This window comes from Papilio xuthus, unplaced genomic scaffold, assembly GCF_000836235.2.
Source record: "Papilio xuthus unplaced genomic scaffold, Pxut_1.1 DF827777.1, whole genome shotgun sequence".
Lineage (NCBI taxonomy): Eukaryota > Metazoa > Arthropoda > Insecta > Lepidoptera > Papilionidae > Papilio > Papilio xuthus.
The window spans coordinates 1,178,018-1,201,399 of NW_013530872.1; the positions used below are offsets into that span (position 1 = coordinate 1,178,018).

Consider the following 23,382-nt stretch of genomic DNA (forward strand, 5'->3'; position numbering starts at 1 on the left):
AAATACTATTTTTTTTTTTTATTTAAAAATGATAAATTAGAAAATCTATTTATGTGTTGCATTGTTACTAAAATTAAGTCAGGTAAATATTTTTCAGTATTAATAATGTTTAATATTACTTCTTACTAATATTATAAATGCGAATATTTGTATGGATGGATGTTTGTTTGAAGTTATTTAGAACGGCTGTATGGATCTCGCTGAAATTTGGCATAGATTTAGAATGAAGTCTGGAAGAACACATAGCCTACTAATTAAGATTTTATTTAATACGGTGCGGACGGCGTCGCGAGCGACAGCCAGTCTCTACATAGCACCAGCAACTATTGAAAAGTAAGTTAAAATCAAACGACTAATGTGACAATGTAATTTTAATAACATTAATTTACGACTTTTCTCAATATATCATTACTTAATCAAGTGGAATCGTAGACAAGCGTTAGTTTAACCTTTAAAAAAATGTCATGCGAATGTCACATGTTAATCTAATTACAAAATAATGATAAAAATGATAAATTATACAATCATTTAATGACGAATTATATCATTGATGATAACATCATTTTATTACTATAATGATGTATTTATCGTAACCTTGGTTTATACGCTTGTATGTACTATTAGCTGTGCCCACGACTTCGTCCGTGTGAAATACTGTGATGCGCGTGGTTGGACAGTACTTGGACATTGCAACATTATTTTATTTTTCTAAAATAAAAAAAAATCTAAAATACATGTAGCCTAAGTTACTCCTTATTACATCAGCTACCTGCCAGTAAAAGTCCCGTCAAAATCGGTCCAGCCATTTCAGAGATTAGATGGAACAAACAGACAGACGGACATAAATTGTAAAAAAATATTATCTCGGTGTATGTACCGTATATATATTCTTATACATTTTTTTATATCATAAGGTGGCAAACGAGCGAGCGGCTACCTGATATCGCTGAAATAGCGAAGTGACCGTTGCCCATAGACGTACGCAATTGCATATGCGTTGCCTACCTTTAATCGACGGAGGAGAGGATGCACAGAAAGAAAATATTTAGTAAAAAAACGGTTATTTTAATATTACAAACAGACACTCCAATTTTATTTATATGTATAGATAAGTTATTCATTCTGAAAAACTCGCAAAATAATATACTTTTGAGTAATTTTATATTTATGTTATGGCAGTGAAAACTCGCCGTTAATTTAATATTGTTTTTTATCTGCTTACTTTTAGAGATCAACAACAATTACATATGCATTGTAAATGCATTTCTTTTAATGCATTTTAAAATGGCATTGTATATTGACAGGTTATGGCATGGCGTACACGGAAGCTGCAAAATAATTCGATACACAAAAACTATTCAGTGGCAATTTAAGCCGTATGATTTTGTTTTTTAGGTTGTTTTTATAATGTAAATTTTCACTCGCGGTGAAATTGTGACGTGCATTTATTTGGCTCCGCGACAGTAACATTTCGAATTCGCTAACGAACTTATTATTCGAAATTCGAATAGCAACTCTCAAAGGGCTGGCCGGCAGCGTTATTTATGCAAAATCGTATGCTCCCGTACAGATACGGGCTTATCTCTTTTAATTGAATTTCAAGGGACTGTCGTTTTAAAGGGTGCCTTTTTCGTTTAAATTTTTTGCGATTTTTCATATTTTATTTAAAAGTAGAATTAAAACCAGATGAATGATATTGTGACAAGTCACGAGGCTAGAAATGTGACTCACAAATATCCCTTATAACAATGAGGAAAACTTTTAAAAATAATTTTGTATGATTTTGAATGTCGGTTAAAGGGTTTTCATTTGGAAGTACATCAGAGGCAGGCCAGAGAAGTCGGAGAAATTAGGAATGATAAATGTATTTGTGAGACGAAAACCAAGTTCATTGTCCCAAAATAGAGCAGGATAGAGATGGAAGATGGCGGATATTGATATGTTATCCAAGCTGCAAAAATGTAGAGACAATAATTTACATTCTATTAAAGATAAATCAGTAATAATTTAGAAAAGTTTACTTGAAATTCACAGACTTGTAAACAAAATTCAAATACAAGGTAATGGTAAATCTCATCGTTTAGCGTCCGTTACTGACTATACATTGAGATTCATTTTATCGGCCATTCCGGAGATTGCGCGGTCGGTTGCCGGCGATTTTGCGTCCACTTGTATGCAAGTTGGATGACTTGATCGTTAAACGAAATATTACGAATACCTGTTGGTATATGTACTACCAATATTTCCCTAGGAATGATTAAACCAAGCTAATCTTAAATGACATAGAAAGGTTCGTTGCTCTTAGAGCCGTAGAGCTATGATGATATAATCATCATCTTCGAAAGATATAGATTTGATATATTTTATATATTAATTTGACGTACAAAAATACATATTACAAAATATATAAAATAGATTTCAATCTTACTTCTAAATGTAGCACCTTATCATTCTCAATTATTTCAATTTACAAATATGACTTACATTTTTCTTACACTATGACATTATCGCGATCGCTTCTAGTTGACTCTAGCATAACAATGCTAGCCAAATTCGAACTCAAATATTTAAAAATATTAAGGTTAAAAGATCTAAAATCCTGCAGCACTACCATCGCTGCGTGGATCAAAAGCACCTTCCAGCATACCATTTAGGTGCCGGACTAATGCACCAGCTTGACCCACCGTCTCACTGTACGGTGGAAGCAAACAAATTTCATGACCTCTTTTCTTCAATTCGTCTACAACTTCTGTGTTAAATCTGTCTTCTAAATGTAAAATATCATTACGATCACCATTGGTAGATCCGTAAATCCATCTTGGTGCTGAGATAGACTTTTGCAACCCAAAGCCTTGTACCACGTATCTGTGGAAGATCGCAGCTTGAGTTTGCGACTGACCATCTCCTCCTCTAGTACCGTATACCATGATTCTACCATCGTTTAGTCGAGCTGCAGCAGGATTTAACGTATGGAATGGTTTCTTCCTAGGATTCAGTGATAAAATGTGATTTTTCTCCAAACTAAAAGCAACCCCTCGGTTATGCCATAAAATACCCGTCCTGGGAAGAACGACACCACTTCCAAAGTTATAGTAAATGCTTTGAATAAACGAAACAGAGAAGCCTCTATCGTCCATTACACCTAGCCAAATTGTATCACCTGGGCCCTTGCCTTTACCTTCGTTCGACGCACGATCTGGTTTTATTCTGTGAGCCATTTCAGTAATTGCATGGCCAGCTAGCAGAGATTGAGGGTCCACTTTCATACAAGACGGGTCCGTTATGTAGCGATCTCGTACTACGAATGCCTGTTTTGTAGCTTCGACCACGTTGTGAATAAATTGTGCTTCATTTCGACCGTCGACGCGCAGTCTATCCAAGATCGCGAGGATCGAAAGCGAAACTAAACCTTGTGTCGGTGGAGGAAGGTTGAAAATTTCACCGTGTTCGTGTTGTAAACACAGAGGGGAACGCCTAACGGGAGCGTAATTCGCCAAATCGGATTCCGTTATTGGCATACCCATGTCCGACATATCTTGCGCAATTAATTTTGCCAATTTACCTTTATAGAAACTATTTAGGCCGTTCAATGAAAGTTCTTTCAATGTTGCCGCTAAAGTTTTTTGACAGAACCTTTCGCCTACTTTTGGTACTTTTCCATTAGGCAAATAAGTGTATTGAAATCGTTTCGTCGGAGTTGTCTTAGAGATTAAATCTTTTAGGTTGGTTTCATGAGATGTCGATACGGGAAAGCCATGTTCGGCGTAATAAATAGCATCTTCTAGAAGTTTTGAGACAGATATTCTTTGATAGCCGCATTCGGAGACGTATTTCAAAGCTTCCTCCCAACCACCGACCGTTCCTGCCACTGTTATGGCTGATTTGGGTCCAGACCTAGGTATTTCGTTTAATCCATCAAAAAAATCAAAGTCTGCTAAGCTGCCAGCAGCTCCACATGCTTCGATTGCGATTGGTTCACCGTGTGGGGGGACTATCAACCAGAAGCCATCACCACCGATGCTGTTCATGTGGGGGTAGACGACGGCGATAGTGGCCGCAGCAGCGACGGCAGCTTCCATAGCAGTACCACCACTTCTCAATATTTTCACTGCGCTTTGTGTGGCCAGATGGTGTGGGGTCACCACCATACCACGGGGAGCTGAGTTAGTTACTTCCATTTTGTTTCACTATATCGTGGTACGTCTGAAACGGAAGTATGTACCAAATTTTAATACTCATGCAGACATTTAAAAATTATTTTTTTTTACATTCCAACAGACAAGCGCATTAAGATTAGATATACTGATAAAAACAAAAACCAATTTGATTTGTCTTTTATTTAAAAAAAATGTTTTCAGTAAATTAGTGATAATATTTTATGTTTAAAACTAGCTGTCGCCCGCGACTCCGTCCTCGCGGAATTAAAAAAAAAACATAAGTAGCATATGTGTTCTTCCAGGCTATTCTACATGTGTGCTAGATTTAATTCAAATCCGTTCCGCTGATACCTTCAAACAAACATCCATCCATCTAAACTTTCACATTTATAATTTTAGTAAGAAGTAAGATAATTGGATGTTTTTAAATTTCGAATAAAGACACTTTTATAGCAACAGCGACATCTATCATGTTACTGTAATACTACATCAAGTTGATTTGTGAAAATATATTTTATCACAAAAGAGGGTACTTTAAAATTATTTTCAATTTACAAATGTCTATGGGTATTGAAAATTTACATTATAAAGATAAATAGTTATGTAATGTTTATCAATGTAAAAGATACGCAATTTACATATTAGGCAATTCATGCTTTTTACATTTTAAATATTTGCGTTTTCATTGAACTAAATTAATTACAGTGTAGTAAACACCTTTACTTCATTACCATTATTACATTTTAATGCCAAACTAAGATACCACGTAAATATCTAGATCAAAATTACCGTAATAAATGCTAATCATTTACTTTTAGTTAGATGTTTATAGAATTTTCAGTAACTATTAAATAGCCATCCTCGGTTTAAATTTGACAAATATTCATTGTTTGCTTTAAAAACTCTAATCATAGCCATCCATTTCAATTCCAAGGCGCCGATGTTTACATTTATTGATAAAGAATCTGTCAAAACGTAATCGCATGGTGGTCAAGTTCAAGTGATAATTTATTACCATAAGATAGGGTTGTAACAAAAAATAGTTTAACTGTACTTATTTACATCCTTTTGTTTTCGTTATTATATTAGAAAATAAAGATCTTCTTGAGACCTCGATAACTTAATAAATTGCAAAAACATTTCGATTCATGTCTGATAATTAATCCTACAACTGCATGTTAACTTTTATTTAATATTTAAAAAGGAATCAACAACAAGTTAACATTTTTAGAGTGCAAATATCACTTTATTAAACTAAATTAGTTCTGAAATAATATGAATAAGTGATAAACAGATGAAGAAGAAGAAGATAGACAGAAATAATTATAACCGTTTCGTTATCGTTTTTTAAAATACCAGTAGTCAACCCTAAACTTTAACGAATTACTGAACGCATTTTAGCACACTACCACACCGCCCGGCTTTGGCGATCATGAGCACAGTGCGTGCAGATCTAAAATAGAATTGTAATTTTTATATTTTGTGACGTATTATCAGGGCAAACGAACTTTAATCGATCGTTACTAAGTAAAACAACAGTTTTATTTTTGAGAGAAAACAATATTGTAGTGACAAAAACACTGTAATGTTTAAATCTTTGTTCAATTCTCTGATAACTCAGGCCAGCTGTCAAGAGGTGGGTAAGTTTTTGTATATTTTGAAAGGTTTAAGCGTTCTATTTATGAATTTGTAATATCAAACTGTACAAAACAAATTCTTTTGCTATTTTGTAAATTTTTTAATGTTAGAATTGCCCTTGAAGTGTCTGCCCTTGAAAATATACGTAACGTCAATGATGCGGTATTCTGGTTACATGAACTTAACCGTGTAAAACAGTACATTTAGCTCTTATTTCTTTTAGACTATGTATAATACGATTTTGTTACTGTATATTACGCATATCTGACTACACATTAGATAATCTTTACGTCTAACCTTTTTGACCTTCTACACTATGCAAATAATTTTCTTATCATGGGGTCTCACTCACCTAATTATGATGGCTTGATTTTTAAAAAAGGTTTATTGCCTTCCAAATTGGAATTTACCACCCTATAGGAGTGTTTCCAGTAATATGACTATGTAAAATATATATGTAACTTCGGTACACAAGATACCCTTATCAGTTACGTCAAGCTTGCTATCACTCTACAATTCAGTTTAACTGGAGACTTCGTGACAAAATGATTCCACGTCGGGTAATATGTTAATTATTCTTAGTTTTTATAATAAAACTTGTTTTAAATTATTCGATGCTTAACAGTTTGTGTTTGTGGTAAATGTGTTTTTATATAGTGGTTAAATTGTGATGGAAAATGTGATTTAAAATTTACACATTTGGGTTTGGTTTTTATTATTTAGTTAAATACATTTAATATTCATGTAATATTAATATGTAAAGAAAAAATTTAACAATTCTAGTATTTCACTATTAGTGCCCTGCGGTTTTATCTGCCACACCATTACCTTTAAATTCTTATAGCTACCAAATACAAGAACTTTTATATCCTTTTCACAATTCCTATGATGTACTTATCTTAAACTCATTGTGATTAATACATCTTTAAAATATCACACAAATATCATTTGAAACCTGCCTACAGCACTTCTGCAAACTTAAACAAAGTATTTTACTATGTAATGAAATAAAAACTTCTTTTTCATTAGTCATAATTCCGAATGATTTTCTTTATTCCTATCTACATCATACTTATTCAATATGACTTTGTAACTTACACAGCATTTTTCCGATGACAACATTTTTTACTTACTTAATTGATGAGTAATTGAAAATTTTCCACACATAAAGCTATCAAATTGAATATTAATAATGCATAATAAGCAATTTATTTAAACACTATCAACAAGCATAACATATTTTCTTTTTGTTTAATTATCTTACTTAATAATATAAATGTGAATGTTTGGATGGATGGATGTTTGTTAAATGGTATCTCCAGAATGGCTCAATAGATCTCGTTGAAATTTGGCATACATGTAGAACATAATCTGAAAAAACACTTAGACTACTTAGTAATTTTATTTTATTCTGCACGGACGGAGTCACGGGCGACAGCTAGTGTTAGATGAATGTTACAGATAGAAAAAAAATCCTTAAATTTTTTTAGTAAAAAAAAAACAATTTAAAAAGGTTCAAAGATAGTGTTTTTCAAAGAAAACTGTTAAATGTGTTTTTATCTTTTTTATGGTAAATACTTTTTGTTCTAAACTTTATGGATATTAAATAGGAAACAACTTACAGTCATGTTTTTATTACATAATATATTGTAGGTTATTCTTATCAGAGTATTATATTAGGCAATAACAAACAAATATTAATATAGTTGACCCTTTTATATTTGACTAGCTGTCGCCTGCAACTCCATCTGTACAGAATTTAAAAAAACTAATAAGTAGCCTATGTGATCTTCCTGGCTCATGCAGGCTTTTTAGACATACCTCCTAAAATCCTAACTATTTTATACTAATATTATAAATGTGAATATTTAGATGGATAAATGTTTGTTAGAAGGTATATATGGAGTGTCTCAACGGATCTTAATGAAATTTAGCACAGATGTAGAACAGTCTGGAAGAACACATAGGCTACTTATTATGTTTTTTTAATTCATGGCAGAGTTGCGGGCAACTTCTCTCCTTAAAATGACATTTACGTTTATAGGTTATCTATGTGGATCTGTAAGGAATCTAACCACCTTTAAAGCGTCAATAGCCTAATGGTTAAGGGTACGGATTTCCAATCACGAGGTCGGGTGTTCGAATCCCGCCATTCGACTATTGTCGTAAACCATATCCTAGCACAGGTTTAGAGCTTATTTGGAATGATTAAAGAAATATTAGTAAATTTAGACAAAAATTTGCTAATATTTAAAAAAAAACCTTTGAATTTTAAAGTAGTCTATATATCTAGGTACATTTTTTTGATACTCTTTGGAAAGTAGTTGCCACCCTTCCTCTTTGGATTTGCCGATGTATGAAAATATATTCTTAAAAATGTTTCAATTACTATAGCAAATTGTCTTTATTACCCATTACTATTTGATATGGCTTCTAATTTAATCTTATTATGATCATGTTTTGAATTGAATTTAACTAATCTTATTTTATTTATAATGTTAAGCTTATCAACTACATTGATATGTAACTGATAGTTTTCAAGTGCATATCTTGAAAAATATAAGTTAAGAAAGTAAATACATTTGGTTTAGTTGATATAGGGAACTTTTTCCATTGGGTTAATAGTGGAACACACTTGATACCGTGTTCCGTATTCGTACCACCATAAAGTTTGTACGGAACTGTATTTACCAGGAAAATTGTAAACAACAAAAAATTAAGTTAAACTTATTTTGTAATATACTGCAATTACTTTGACCGGAGTTGCATCTTGCAAGCCATAGTATTACCTCTCTTACGACATTGATTGCAAACGTAGTAATTATAGTGTTCGTTGATTGATAACTCAGGCTAATCTTAAAAACCTTGAATTACATAAATATGCGAAAATTTTGCATAGAATCTTCGTTACAAATATATTTTAATTTATCCCACGAACTTGATTTTTACGGACAGTGGGGCTAATGCGAAAATTTGTGACAAGTGTCATTGTATTATACTTCCATGTAGTGTATACATCCATGTTCCATCCGAGGTCCGTTCAACTGTTCTGGAGATACCTTCAAACAAACTTCCATCCATCTAAACGTTCGCATCTATATATAAAAGAAAGTCGTGTTAGTTACACTATTTATAACTCAAGAACGGGTTTACCGATAAGGCTGAAAATTGGTGACGAGGTAGCTTAGAGCCAGAACACGGACAATGGATACTATTTATGCATTTTTTTCGAATTTATGCCTTGAAGAGAGAATGTTTAGATGGATGTGATGTGGATAGATGGATGAGTGGGCTACACTAATTAAGTTTATATAACCACGCGGACGGATTCGCGGGCGACAGCTAGTTTATAATATTAGAAAAATAATTTTAAGAGACGAGTTAAGTTACGCGAGTAAAGTGACAATGCGTTGGATAATCTTATATTACGACATTGTAATAAGGTCTATTATAGCTTGTAAAATAAGATCTACATTAGCACTTAGTAACTGCATAACAATGAGACATCTATATTGTTTACAATGTTTAAACATAAACAGTATCGTCTATAAGAAATGTTGGCACAACATCATTGCATTCTCACAGCCCACGCTTATCGTTAGTAACGAATACAAAACATGAATAGTGACGAAGTATTTTTGTATTTGCGCCAAAACATAAGGGCTAATACGCTCATTAACATAATATCACTCGTGTTTGTTAGTATATCTTAGTAATATAAATGCGAATATTGAGATGGATGGATGGATAGATGTTTGTTTTAAGGTATCTCCGGAACGGCTGAACGGATCTTGTTGAAATTCGGCATAGATGAAGAGATGTTTTTTTGTTACTCCGCGCGGACGGAGCCGCGGTTGACAGCTAGTTATATATATATATATATATATATATATATATATAGGTTACTCAGTATATTTGACTAAGGTCATAAATTATTAGATCCAAATGTCTCGTCACCAATCGTGACGTGACGTCATGAGGTTAATAAATAAATAATTTATCTCTGCTTGTTCGTTGATCATTTCGATGTCCATCCATCATCAAAGAGGCTTGCGGATTAACGGTACGGCGACGTCTGATGAGTGACGACCTTTAATTTATGTATGAATTTATTTCTAAAAACGGGAATATTATAACATGCCCTTTTTTAAAGGTACGCTTTACTTCCGAGACTCACCGTGTGTTTCTGAGTGGGGATTTTTCAGTCAGAAACCCACGGATAAACTACGGATAATTTAATATGTACGTGGGTGTACAATTAATGATTTGTTCCAGGGGGCTGGTTACTTAAAACGGGCGGACACCGAAAGACTACATGAGATCTTCCTGAAATACGCGACCGTTGAGAAAAACGGCGAAAAACTAATCACCAGTGAGGATTTTGTACGGAAGTATCTCGGATTATTTGACGAAGGTTTGTACTACTTTTTCTGATATCCATACTAATAGCCCCACCCTCTTTTTTCAAGGTCGAATTCTGACCAATTGTATCCCAAATTACTTGACTTACTTTGTGTGAAGTGTCTTGATTCGTATACTTTCCTTTTTGGTGGATATCTCAGTCTGTTTTAGAGGAAATTGATCTTTAATACGTAAACATTTGTGTCCATTTTCCAGATGACTACAACAAGGAGTCTGTCAAGCTCATCGCGGGCATCGTTGACATGGATAAGGACGGGTACATCTCGTTCTCAGAGTTCCAAGCCTTCGAGGGCTTGCTCTGCGTGCCAGATGCCCTATACAAGACCGCCTTCCAACTCTTCGATACGAATGGCAACGGACTTGTCGCCTTTGGTAAGTGTACAAGACTATTTTAAATTGAATCTTACTAATATTTTAATAAACGGTTCCAAGGATCTTAACGAAATTTTACGTAGATATAGAACATAGTCTGGAAGAATACATAGGCTACTTACTTAGTTTTTTTAACACCGCGCAGACGGAGTCGGGGAGACAGACAGCTATCAATCGAATCGATAAAACAAACTTTATACATAATTTTACAATCAAACAGTTTCGATTCAGAATCAATTACTATTATTTGACTACAAAATCAGTTTTATTTTTACCACTAACGTTCCATTAAAGGAGGCTTTAGTATAGTATTTGCATTTGAAATCTTCATTTTGTATGCTTAAGTAATTCGTAATTTGTTATATGCCTTATTTCAGATGAGTTTGCCGAAGTCATGCGTAAAACGGTGCTACACAAGAAATTGCCGTTCAACATGGAAAGTACATTTGTTCGTCTCTACTTTGGCAAGGATAAGAAGAGGCTAGTGACGTATCCTGAGTTCAGCCAGTTCCTCCATGACTTCCATGAGGAGTACGGTGTGGAGGCGTTCAAGAAGTGTGACAAGGATGGTACAGGGTTCATCACTGTTGCCGACTTCAGAGACATCATGTTGTCGGTTAAGAACCATCTGCTTACTAAGGATTTGAAGAATAAAGTTATTAATGTAAGTTTTTTTTTTTATAATTTATGGGTTTCATAAAAGAAACTGCATATTATTTGAATACCAGCTTTTTAATTTACTAATTACTTTATATCCCGAATGTACACTAACGTTGTAAATGGACTGGCTATAGATGTAATATTTTGTTCCCATTTGATTTTTGCCATTTTGACGCTGATGGTAGCAGTGGTGTCGAACTAATAATATAGATAGAATTAACTGTCACGTAACATCAACAGGCGCGTAAACGCGGAAATAATCTAAAGATCGGAAGGAAGGAAAAGCTGTTGTTTCCAAGTAATCGCCTATCCATTTATGAAGATCATTGTGAATGTAATACTTTATCAGCGACTACCAGAATTGGATCGCATTTTTTAATTGTTTTAATTTAATAGAAGAAAGCGCGAATAAGGAGTTTTTACTCCATTTCATAGTTCAAAACTATAATCAATGTCTGAGAAAGAATAATTACGTGAGAATTTAATATTTCTATGTTTTTAAAATATAGATAAATTTATAATCTTTTCTATTTATATTATCGTGTGATTAACACGTAATGTCATCTTATCTCGATCATACTCATTGTATAAACTACGTGATAATGATACACGATTTTACTTAACAATGGTCATAAAGATTCTGTAGGTAGTCTAATTACTAGACTTCTATAACCGAGTTTTCATATTTCATACACATTGTTCCATTTATGTATATTTTGCGTTCCGGCAGCCTAACTTAGTTCTTATTTCCTTCCCACCCTTTTTCTTATAAGGAAAGGATGGGAAGTGGAAGTGGAATTTCCGGATGAGAGGATGCATGTTGTACAAACCAATGGCTTTAATAAAATGTATACATGTCCATTCATATACTTCAGACAATACTGATGGATACTTGTAATGTTTTCTAAATGTATACATATTAATGCAGCTGACTGTACATTACATATGCATACAAATAAAGGTTGAAAATAATTCTTTTCAGGCTTCGGGCTTCCCTCAAGGAGAAAGGAAGATTAGTTTCCCGTATTACATGGCTTTTAATTCATTACTAAACAACATGGAACTTATAAAACGTGTTTATTTGAACGCGACAAACGGACATCGAACACAAGAAGTTACCAAGGAGGAGTTCCTTCATTCAGCTCAAATGATGAGTCAGATCACTCCCTTAGAAGTTGATATACTGTTTACACTCTGTGATATGATACATCATACTAATGGGTGAGTCTTATATTTTTTTTAACAATTTTACCAAACTGCCAGTTTATTTTAGAGAAAACTATATATTTTTTTTTGATACTAAATACTAATATAGAAGACTATAGCTTAATTTATGATACAATTTTACTAATATTATAAATGCGAATGTTTGGATGGATGGATATTCGTTAGAATATATCTTCAAAACAGTTGAATGGTTCTCTCTGAAATTTGACATAGATGTAGAGCATGTTTTAGAACACATAGGCTACCACCCTTTTTTCTAATTCCTCGCGCACGGGGTGGCGGGCGACATACAAGTTAGTTGCATATAGTTTTAACAGTGGTAGAGCCCGCTTTAACATCTTTGCACGAATCGGCCCGGCTCGTCCGGTGAAATACCACCACCACACAGATGACAGGCGTTAAGTGGACTCAATTCCGCGTGCAGTCTGATGAGTGTGCGTCCCGGAGGCCTAATTTAATCCTCTTTCTCTTCCCACCCTTTTTTTAAAGGATGGGAACTGGAAGTAGACTTTCCGGATGAGAGGATGCATGGAAAGGGAAAATATTTTCTTTCTTTGCATCCTGTCCTCCGTCGATTAACCCAAGTTTCTCGCTAATAAAAGTTGGTCGCTAGGACCGAACAATCACTCGCTTATTGAGCTTTTTCGGCTTATCCAGTTCTCGTTTATTTAGGTTCGACTGCGATGAGATTTAATATTGCGCAATTAAAAATAAACTTATTATTTATTAAGTAGCCTATGTGTTCTTCCTATGTTATATATGTCTGCCAATTTTTATCAAAATCCGTTCAGCATATACGTTTCGTCGCAGGTTGCTATTGACAATGACATGCTTATCAGGACATAGTATATTTATCTGGATCGTAATCGCTTATTGACGGCCGACAGGATTACGTACTATCTTAAATTATTATCTTAAGTATATCCTTCATTCAATCGTTAAATGATTCAAGACGTTTTAATTCGATTCACAATAAAATGAATGATATTATATACTAGCGGTCATCCTCGACTTTTGCAAGGCAGAATTTAAAAAAAAACCATAAATCTCTAAGCTTGAATCAGCTGCCTTCCTGATAGAATCAAAATCGGACAGCTGTACCGCCAGATAGATAGACAGAAAAACATTTTAAAATTGGCTTTTCGTTATCAGCAACGGAAATACATCGTGTGTACGAAGACATTTTATTTGTATATTACACTAGCTGTCAGCCGCGACTCCGTCCGCGCGGAATTAAATTAAAGTTAATAAGTAGCCTATGTGTTCTTCCAGACTATGTTCTACGTCTCAGCCAAATTTCAGCGTGATCCGTTAAGCCGTCCCGGAGATACCTTAAAACAAACATCCATCCATCCATCCATCCAAACATTCGTTATATAATATTAGTAAGATAGAGACATTGCAATATTATGTATAGACTTTTGTTAAAAAATACTCACCCGAAGTTATTATTCCTAATTGACTAATTTTATTAATAAGCAAAACACTACTCACAAAGTATACAGAATGAATGAATATTCAACACAAAAACATCTATATGTTATTTTACTTACGATTTGTTTATAATGATAAGCTAATGAGATCTTTAACTAGCACTAGCTGTCGCCCGCGAATCTGTTCATGTGGTATTAAAAAAAAAACAGTAGCCTATGTGTTCTTCAAGATTATGTTCTACATGTATGCCAAATTTCAGCAAGATCCATATAGCCGTTCTGGAGATATCTTCATCCAAACATTCGCATTTATAATATTAGCAAAAAAAATTGTAAAATGATCGTAAGCTATTAATTTACGGTTAAATTATTTAAAAATTTGCTATAACTTTTAAACAACAATAAGGCGAAAAGGAGATAGATATCTTATTTTATTTAAAAAAAAAATCAATCTGTCAATTTCTATGGAGGAAATATTAAACTGATATATAAACACGGCTAAACACTCACGTATATACGTCCGGTGGCGGCACCAACAAGTTCGAGCCCATCGGGGACCCTTTATCAGAATGAGTGGTACTGGTATTATTTCGCGGACGCGGCCCGTCGCAAACGTGAGTGTTTAGCCGTGTTTATATATCAGTTTAGTATAATGTCTCACGAAAGAGGAAATATTATTTAAAAATATCTAATTTCTAATGTAATAAGTCTGTTTCAGACGCATCGTGTACAATGATCTTAACTCAATAACACCAGAGCAGTACTTCAAGCAAGTGACACGTAGAGTTGCAGAAATCAAAGCGGTCTCGGTAAGCTATATTCATCTCTTTCACACCTAGCGACATCAACAGCCTATCCCGTTCTAACACGACGTTTGCCCCGAATTCTTTCAGGAGGCGTGCACCCGTTGATATGTACAAATGTATGTTTTAGCTTAGCTCTTAGACTATGTGCCGTTAGTTAAGTTTTTCAGAAACATCACTAACTTAAAGCTGTGTATTTTTTCTCTTTCTTTCAACGCGCAAAAGGAGGAGGTAAATATGTATAAAGAGCCTTTTCGATTTATAGACTTTTTGGGAGGCCTTTTGGTAAGTACAAGGTTGCAGGTTATGATGTTTCTATGTTACCTATTCCTTTTTGTGGGGTGATATTTTGATTTTATCTACGAAACACCATTATAATGTTGTAGGGTGAAAATATTGCTATTTATAAAATGCAGGCGTTTTTTCAAGGATCAATAATTCTATTTAGAAATAGTACTACAAGTGTTAATTTTTTAAACATTTTTATTATGTCTTATATATAATGGCTTTGCGAATCTTTTTCTATTGTATAATTTTGTACGAAAAACAAATATATACTTAGTTTTTTTTTTATTTTAAGATATTTTTCAAATTAATTATTATATAAATATATATTTTCTTCTATTTTACTGAAAATAATTTTCGTACTCATATTTAAATTGTTCCACTAATAAAAATATAATAATTTAATTATGTAATATACAAAATTTCACCCCAGTATTTTATTATTTTAATTTTCAAACAATTTACTCTTTACATACGTATAGGAAACTATAATCGGCCGTATATTTACAAAAAAAAATTGTTTTGTATATATGTATGTAAAAATAACACTCCATTTCTTTCCATTTCCACTCTCTTCTGTAGATTTAGCACATGACAATATAATTTAAAAACCACAAACGCTAAATCAAAATCATGAGTACACATTTAAAGGTGTTATAAACAATAGAAGGCACTGTATTGTCCGATTCGAAATTGATTTCTTAACCAGCTGTCGCCCCCCTATTCCGTCCGCACGAGTTAAATTAGTAGCTTATGTGTTCTTCCAGATTATGTTCTATGTGCCTAATTTTAGCGAGATTCATGCAGCCGTTCTGGAGATATCTTTCTAACAAACATCCATCCATCCAAACATTCGCATTTATAATATAAGTAAGATAGTAGTTTTCTGGATAATACATACAATATTTTGGGTATATATTTAAGTTTTAAACTATGTATTATAATATGTTAAGAAAAATCCAAATTATATCAGTTTCTTATCAGCTCTTTATAATATTTCGTTAATAATACATTAAAAGAAATCTTACTTATATTCCAATTTTTTTTTACGTTTGGATGGATGGATATTTGTTAAAACTCTCCAAAACGACAGCATAGATCTTGCTAAAATTTGCACATAAAAAATAGTCTGGAAGAACACATAGACTACTAATTTAGTTTTTAATTCCTTACGGACAGAATCGCTGCGATAGCGACAAGACAAAACGGTGTAACTTCTAAAGTTTATAGCACAGTATAAGCGAATTCAGCCTGTTAACGGATGCTGCACGCTATGATAGAGCTCTTCTCTCAGGCAAACAGATTAGTTGCAGGTAAATACTATTCTATCCCTTGTTCCAGAGCCCGGAGGAGAGAAGCGTTCTTATACAAATCTTAGAGAGCACTTATAGATTCACTCTCGGGTCTATTGCTGGAGGTAAGCTATTGAAAAGTTTTTTTTTTGTTTTATTAAGGGAAATGTTCCTAGCTATAATTAACATCGGTCATAGTTTACCTTTTTAAGTAAGCCAGCTAAATTTTGTGAGGGCACATGGTCTGGTTATTTTATCTCTGGAACGTATTTTTATTAACTACCCTACCCCAAGTTCGTTCAGTTTTCATTACAGCGCCATCATTTGTAAAAACTACATTTTAGTTTGGCTGTAGTCTATACATATTAATAAAATCGGAGTGTTTGTATGTAATATCGAAACAAAAAATATTTCGTTATGTTTTTGTGGAGTTGATAACTAAAAACCAATTTGTATAATTTTGGCCTATCTGTCTGTCTGTATGTATGTTCGCAAGGCCGCGTTTGTTCCGGCTAATCTCCGGAACTGCTAAACCGATTTTGACGGAACTATGAAGGGAAGATACGCGGATGTATATAGACAAAGTCGCGGGTGATCGCAAGTCTAAATTAATATTTTATTCCAGCCGTGGGAGCATCAGCTGTATACCCAATAGACTTGGTGAAGACCCGGATGCAGAACCAGCGCACCGGGTCCTTCATAGGCGAGGTCGCGTACCGCAACTCCTGGGACTGCTTCAAGAAGGTCATCAGACATGAAGGAGTGTTCGGACTGTACAGAGGACTCGTGCCGCAGCTCATTGGAGTCGCGCCGGAGAAAGCTATCAAACTTACGGTCAGTTTGTAAACTAACGTCTATTCATTTCAATCTGTGTCATGACATCTTTTCTATACTATCTTACTTTGATTTTATAGTAGCATCAAACCTCTAAAAGACTTAAATTTAAATACAAATTCATCTAGTTAATTAAAACGAGTCCAAACTCGATTAGCTTGTCTCTTTTTATTGCGAAGTTCCTATGGCGACCTTCGAGTTCCATCATCAGATCAGCACGATGTCATCATAATATGACATTATGCGATTTACTATGTATGCAAAATTTCAGCTCAATTAGTAACCAGGAAGTGGACCAAATTTGATTTGCTAGTTTTCATAACATAGGGACAGGTGAAACTAATTTTTTTTTTAAATTTCCAGGTGAACGACTTTGTGCGCGACAAGTTCATGGATAAGAATGGCAATATCAATTTATACGCGGAGATTCTCGCCGGCGGCTGTGTAAGATTTTTTAACTTTATAACACAACAAATATTTTTATATTTTAGGATTGAACGTGTTAAAATAACATTTTTCTTATATCATGAGATGGCAAATGAGCGAGCGGCCACCTGAAATCGCTGAAATAGCGAAGTGACCGTTGCCCATAGACATACGCAATTGCATATGCGTTGCCTACTTTTAATCGACGGAGGAGAGGATGCACAGAAAGAAAATATTTTCCCTTTCTATGCATCCTCTCATCCGGAAAGTCCACTTTCACTTCCCATCCTTTCCTTATAAGAAAAAGTGTGGGGAGGGAAAGAGGACTAAATTAGGCCTCCGGGACGCAATAACTTACATCTAACTTAGATGGATGGATAAATGAATGGATGTTTGTTAGAACGGCTGCATGGATCTCGCTGAAATTTGTCATTGTTCTTACTAATATAAATGCGAATGTTTAGATAGATGGAGGAATGTTTGAACATATCTCCTGAACGGCTATCTTCTCAACGAATCTCGCGAAAATTTTACATAAATGTAGAACAGTCTGGAAGACCACATAGGCCAGGCCATTTATATTTTTTTTAATTCCGCGTGAACAAAGACGTGGGCGACTACTAGTGTAGAATAGTCTGGACGAACACATAGACTACCAAAAAAGTTTTTTTTATTTCCGCATGGTCGGAGTCGATAGCAACAGCTAGCATAATATTCTTCTTCTTCTTTTTTCCCAGGCTGGTGGTTCCCAAGTGGTGTTCACAAATCCATTGGAGATCGTGAAGATCCGTCTGCAAGTGGCGGGCGAGATCGCGGGCGGCGGCAAAGTGCGGGCCTGGTCTGTGGTCAAGGACCTAGGCCTTTTTGGTCTGTACAAGGGCGCCAAGGCCTGTCTGCTGAGAGATGTGCCCTTCAGTGCTATATACTTCCCCGCGTACGCTCATGTTAAGGTCTGATTTTCTACATATTTACATTAATCCATGTTATTCTTAATATTTCACTTTGTTCCAAAAGGATGTTTCTAAAAACTTTACCTTATAGTTATTTAAATAGTTACAGTTCCAATTTGTCTCAAAATTAAAAATAAACACATCCGATAAAAATAAAAAAAAACAATATCTTTTAACATTAATCGGGAACACCCTATAGTTTAGTTGTCTATGGTTTATCAGAATTGTGACAATGGTGTAATCTATTTGTGTATGGTTTGCAGGCGAAGTTCGCGGACGAGAACGGTTACAACCACCCGCTGACTCTGCTGGCTGCGGGCGCCATCGCCGGCATCCCCGCCGCCTCCCTCGTCACACCTGCTGACGTCATCAAGACCAGGCTGCAGGTCACTCACCTCACCTCACCTCACACCTCACCTCATCTCATCATTTAGACAACTTATCTTACTAATATTATAAATACGAATTTATAGATAGATGGATGGATGTAGATCATAGCCTGAAAGAACACAGGCTATTACTTAAGTTCTTTTGTAATACCGCTCGGACGTAGTCGCGGGCGACAGCTAGTTTCTTTATAAATGTTTCAGAGATAGAGATGGAAGTTATTATAGGTAAAGATAAGCAAGAGTCCAATGAACCACATCTTTTCGCTTAAGGTTTCTCTTTAAACGTAGTTTCTCGCTTATGGAGATTGTACGTCGAGACAATGAGAGAAATGAGAACCTACCTTTCCAAACAAAATATTTATTTTTAATTTAAAATATTATTAACGCGAGTATGGTTATATTATTCTGACGCCATCAAGACTATCGAGGCTAAGAAAATGTTTGAATACTTTATGATTTATGTAATGTTTGTCTATTATGTTATTGTTTCCAGGTTGTAGCAAGATCAGGACAAACTACATATAACGGAGTTATTGATGCAACTCGAAAGATATATGCTGAGGAAGGCGCACGAGCTTTCTGGAAGGGAGCAATAGGTCTGTAGTTAATTTCCTTCATACTAGAAGCTAAACGAAAGTTATTATGCATATTGGTTGTTAATTTTCTAATAAAATTAGTTCAAATTGGATTTATATTATACTCTAAAACTTGTTTTGAATTTGCTCTTAATTCTAATCTTAATAGAGTCTGAAATATCGAAAAAAACTAATTTCGTACGTCCGCTATGTTCCGGGTAATCTCTCGGGAAGGTAGCTGATGGACGCGGGCATGTTATAGGCTACTTTTTTATTTTACGCTGATTAAGTCCCTTGTACCCGATATTGTAAAAAATGAATATGAAGATTTGGCAACTGGTGTTAGATTTTATTTAACATCGATGTGTTTGCAGCGCGCGTGTTCCGCTCATCGCCGCAGTTCGGTGTGACTCTAGTCACCTATGAGATCCTGCAGCGTCTCTTCTACGTAGACTTCGGTGGCTCGTGAGTACAATACTACCAATTTCTACAAACCTACTATACTAAAAACGTATCACTATGCTTTATTTCATACGAAATGGAAATACAATGCATTTAGGTAGTTGTACTGGATTTTACAGATAAATGCAAGTTGCATCACGATCTTGACTAGTCAATAACTTACCCAGAGAAAAAATTATTTATAACTTCCTTTTCTAATTCTAATTTGTATAAAAAATTAACTACCAAAATGTATCCCCAGACGTCCGACCGGCTCAGAGCTGCACGTGTCTACACCGATTGAGGAGACAAAGAAGAAAGCTGACCACATCGGCGGATACCAGGTCGCCATGCCAGTGCTCACTGGACTGGAGACCAAATTCGGTATCTCATTGCCCAGGTTCTCCTTCGCCAAGCCACAGCAATAAACATCTTAGAAGAGACAAGACCAGACTATTCAGACCTATAGACCTAGGTCTAAAATGTACGGACTTTTGGACCTAGGTCTAAAGTCTACAGACCTTTGGTGTTAGGTCCAAAGTATACAGATCTTTGAATCTTTGTGTAATGTCTACAGTCCTTTGGACCTAGGTCTAAAGTCTACAGTCCTTTGGACCTAGGTCTAAATTCTACACACCTTAGGATATCGTACAGTAAAATCGACAGCTAAAAAAGTCGGAAACTATGAAAACATTACTATCGGACCCCTAATGTTAATTAAAATAAAAGTTAAATAGTGAAATTCTGTTAATACAAAGTTAGAAATAAATCACTATTAATTTGATAATTTAGTCAAAAATTTGTCAATAACAGACAAAAGATTTGAAGGTCTGTTTGTTGAAGATTATGTTTCTATTCAAAATAATTTACTTCATGCAAAAACAGACTAAAGGGCAGCCTAATATTATTGTACGCTTTTTCTCAGTCGATTTTAAAACCTACAATATTGTTTTCTCTTATTTTGATGTGATTTCTTTATGCCATATTAAAAGTATGTAAAAGACCCATTTTTTATACGAACGAATAATAATTATATCTCGAATACATTATAAAAATATTGTATGGAAAAATAATAACGCCCTGGATTTAAAACAATTTTTATTTAATTTTTACTTTTAAAAAGTTTGATTATTAGATTTTTTTATGTAACTTTTTTTTAGCGTCTTTTTTAAGATTAAAATGGGTCTTTTACATTTCCACGATAACCTTATAGATAGGTTTAATCAAAATTTACAAAAAAATAGTTCTGAAAAACGTATTTTTGTATGACAAAGCCGTCGATAGTAACCTTAACGTATTTCGCTTAGGTAGCATTTATTTTTTTTATTACTGCCATATAGAATTTAAATTCGTTGCATTAATATCCTACAAAAAATAATAAAAAAAAAACGAACGACTCATAAAATATTCCCAAATGTAATTTGGGATTTTTTTTAGTTTTTTTTTTTTAAATCAAGTGCTATTGTTGATTATTTAATAGATATTTGAAGTAATCATGAATCAATTTATATTTTATATAGTTATTTTTTTCATATCACTTTTATAGTATGGTCAAATCCTAATTTTTTTGTTTTGTAAGAAAAAATGGTATATCGTTTGACCAAGCACCTTTTAATTTGCATAAAAAAAATCTAGAAAAAATACCTACTCATTGACCTCTATGAATGGATAGGTCATAAACAGGCCTGTTGAAGTACCTGTCAGTTGTTTGAATCCACACAACTGCTTCAAATAGGCACAAAATACTAGGGTTTATAGCCTGTCCATATATAGAGTCAGTGTTCTAGAATTTGGACAATACAGCCGCGAAAGTTTTAATTCCTAATCCTAATTATAATAGTTGCAACTTTTCACGCACAATAATTAAAATATGCGTAGATAAAAATAATATTATATAAAAATTGTTAATATATTTGAAAATGTCCATAAATTAAAAAAAATATAATGAAAAGTTGCTTCTATTTTCTAAAAAAAAAATTAGTGTCTGATTTTTTTTTATGAATATTGCCTATTTTAAACAATATTAAAATATTGTCGAATGTAAGCAATATTTTATATTTGACACTGTACAAATATTGAAACAAACTCCTTTGGAGTATTGGGAAATGATTTTTTTTATAATCGAGATTATTTTAGGCTTGTAGGTAGAAAATGATTGATGAATATTTTATAACCGCTTTTCTAGTTTTTACTAAAGCGTTGTCTTACGTGAACGAATAACGCGATCCTGATATATTAAATACACTGTTCCAAATCAAGACATAAATATTATAAGTTTCATTTTCACCTAAAACTTTTTGTTTCTTAACTTAAATTCTTTTTGTGCTATTTTCAAAATGTATTTTAAATTTTAATCTCACAATTTACTACAATTTTTTGTAATATACAACAAAAACATGAGGGTTATTTTTACAACATTTCGAAAACCCGCTACAGACTTTCAGTTTTTACTGAACAGTCGAATAGATAAAACTGTACGTGTGTAGGCAAAATTTTAACTGTCAATCGTACAGTGCAGTTAATATACAGTTTAAACTGTACAATTCGTTTGTTCAGTAAAAACTGAACGTTTCTAACGGACTTTATTTGGTACAGAGTAAACCATTTTTTTTTTAAATCGCGTTTTTTGGTTACGTATGAAAACGTATTAGAAATATTTTGGGCGCATCCATAGTATACGCTTGCTGCACTGCTGAACGCTTCGTAACTTTTATAACACGATTTATACTGGATTAGTTTAGTATTAGTTCAAGCTACAGTGGACTTGTTTTGTATATTTTGGATCAAAGAAAACCCCAGAAGTGATAAAACAGGAATATATTTGTTGTTGTCAAACCTATATCCCTCTATTTGGCAATTTTATATTTTAAATTTTTATTAATGTGGGTCACTAAACTCCGTGGTTGACTTTTATTGCGCAGTGAGACATATTTTATTCTGGATAAACTCAAACATTACTCAACCAATTTAAAAAAAGATATTGATTTGACAACGACATTTATTATAAATATTAATATAATTGTTTTTTTATGTTATAAATTGTATAACGCTAAATAAACATTTCATATCATCAAGGCAGGTAACCGGAGAGCACACGGTCAAATACGATTTCGGGGACACTGAAGGTTGTGTGAAAATTTAATTGATATTTATTATCTGTTAGAAAAAGAGCGCATTGTATACGATGTTACAGTGTTGCAATAATTGTCTAGTAAATAAATTTGTCTATGGAAAATAATATCGATACTATAGTCTATGGATGGCCCAGGAAACTGCACAACTGTTATCAGAATAGGGATGGTTTATGTTATTTCAACATCGATTATACAAGTTAATCTTTCCGTGAGTTCACATTGTGAAACACACACAGAAAGAAAATATTGTCTTAGATTCTGTTTGAAAAAATTGATATAACAAAACTTTTATAGATGTTTCGTGGGTGGAAAATTACGATTTAATGCAAGTAAACCCAGTATTC

At 33.8% G+C, this 23,382-nt stretch overlaps 2 protein-coding genes across 4 annotated transcripts; one reads left to right on the top strand and one right to left on the bottom strand.

Annotated features, from left to right (window-relative positions):
• Positions 1-2,003: 2,003 nt before the first annotated feature.
• On the bottom strand, positions 2,004-6,238 carry LOC106115845 (putative gamma-glutamyltransferase YwrD). The gene is made up of 2 exons (XM_013309435.1): positions 6,148-6,238; positions 2,004-4,203 (listed from the first exon to the last, which is right to left on the bottom strand). Exon 2 carries the CDS (start codon positions 4,176-4,178, stop codon positions 2,592-2,594), a length of 1,587 nt encoding a protein of 528 aa, XP_013164889.1. The 5' UTR covers positions 4,179-4,203; positions 6,148-6,238; the 3' UTR covers positions 2,004-2,591.
• aralar1 (calcium-binding mitochondrial carrier protein Aralar1) lies at positions 5,561-20,996 on the top strand. Of its 3 annotated transcripts, none has more exons than XM_013309434.1 (14): positions 5,561-5,797; positions 10,071-10,209; positions 10,413-10,589; positions 10,967-11,253; positions 12,232-12,470; positions 14,628-14,718; positions 16,339-16,414; positions 16,915-17,123; positions 17,487-17,567; positions 18,287-18,499; positions 18,763-18,885; positions 19,382-19,484; positions 19,838-19,928; positions 20,167-20,996. In XM_013309434.1, the coding sequence occupies exons 3-14, from the start codon at positions 10,460-10,462 to the stop codon at positions 20,330-20,332; spliced, it is 1,809 nt and encodes a 602-aa protein (XP_013164888.1). In that variant the 5' UTR covers positions 5,561-5,797; positions 10,071-10,209; positions 10,413-10,459; the 3' UTR covers positions 20,333-20,996. The 3 variants fall into 3 exon arrangements, with proteins under 3 accessions (XP_013164888.1, XP_013164886.1, XP_013164887.1); XM_013309432.1 differs by having other exon boundaries at positions 5,561-5,793; XM_013309433.1 differs by lacking the exon at positions 5,561-5,797 and adding an exon at positions 6,261-6,355.
• Positions 20,997-23,382: the final 2,386 nt, after the last annotated feature.

Coding starts and splice junctions, on each gene's coding strand:
- LOC106115845 (XM_013309435.1), bottom strand. CDS start 4,178: ATGGAAGTAACTAACTCAGCTCCCCGTGGTATGGTGGTGACCCCACAC.
- aralar1 (XM_013309432.1), top strand. CDS start 5,743: ATGTTTAAATCTTTGTTCAATTCTCTGATAACTCAGGCCAGCTGTCAA. Junction 10,210..10,412: donor TCTCGGATTATTTGACGAAG/GTTTGTACTACT, acceptor TCCATTTTCCAG/ATGACTACAACAAGGAGTCT. Junction 11,254..12,231: donor TGAAGAATAAAGTTATTAAT/GTAAGTTTTTTT, acceptor AATTCTTTTCAG/GCTTCGGGCTTCCCTCAAGG.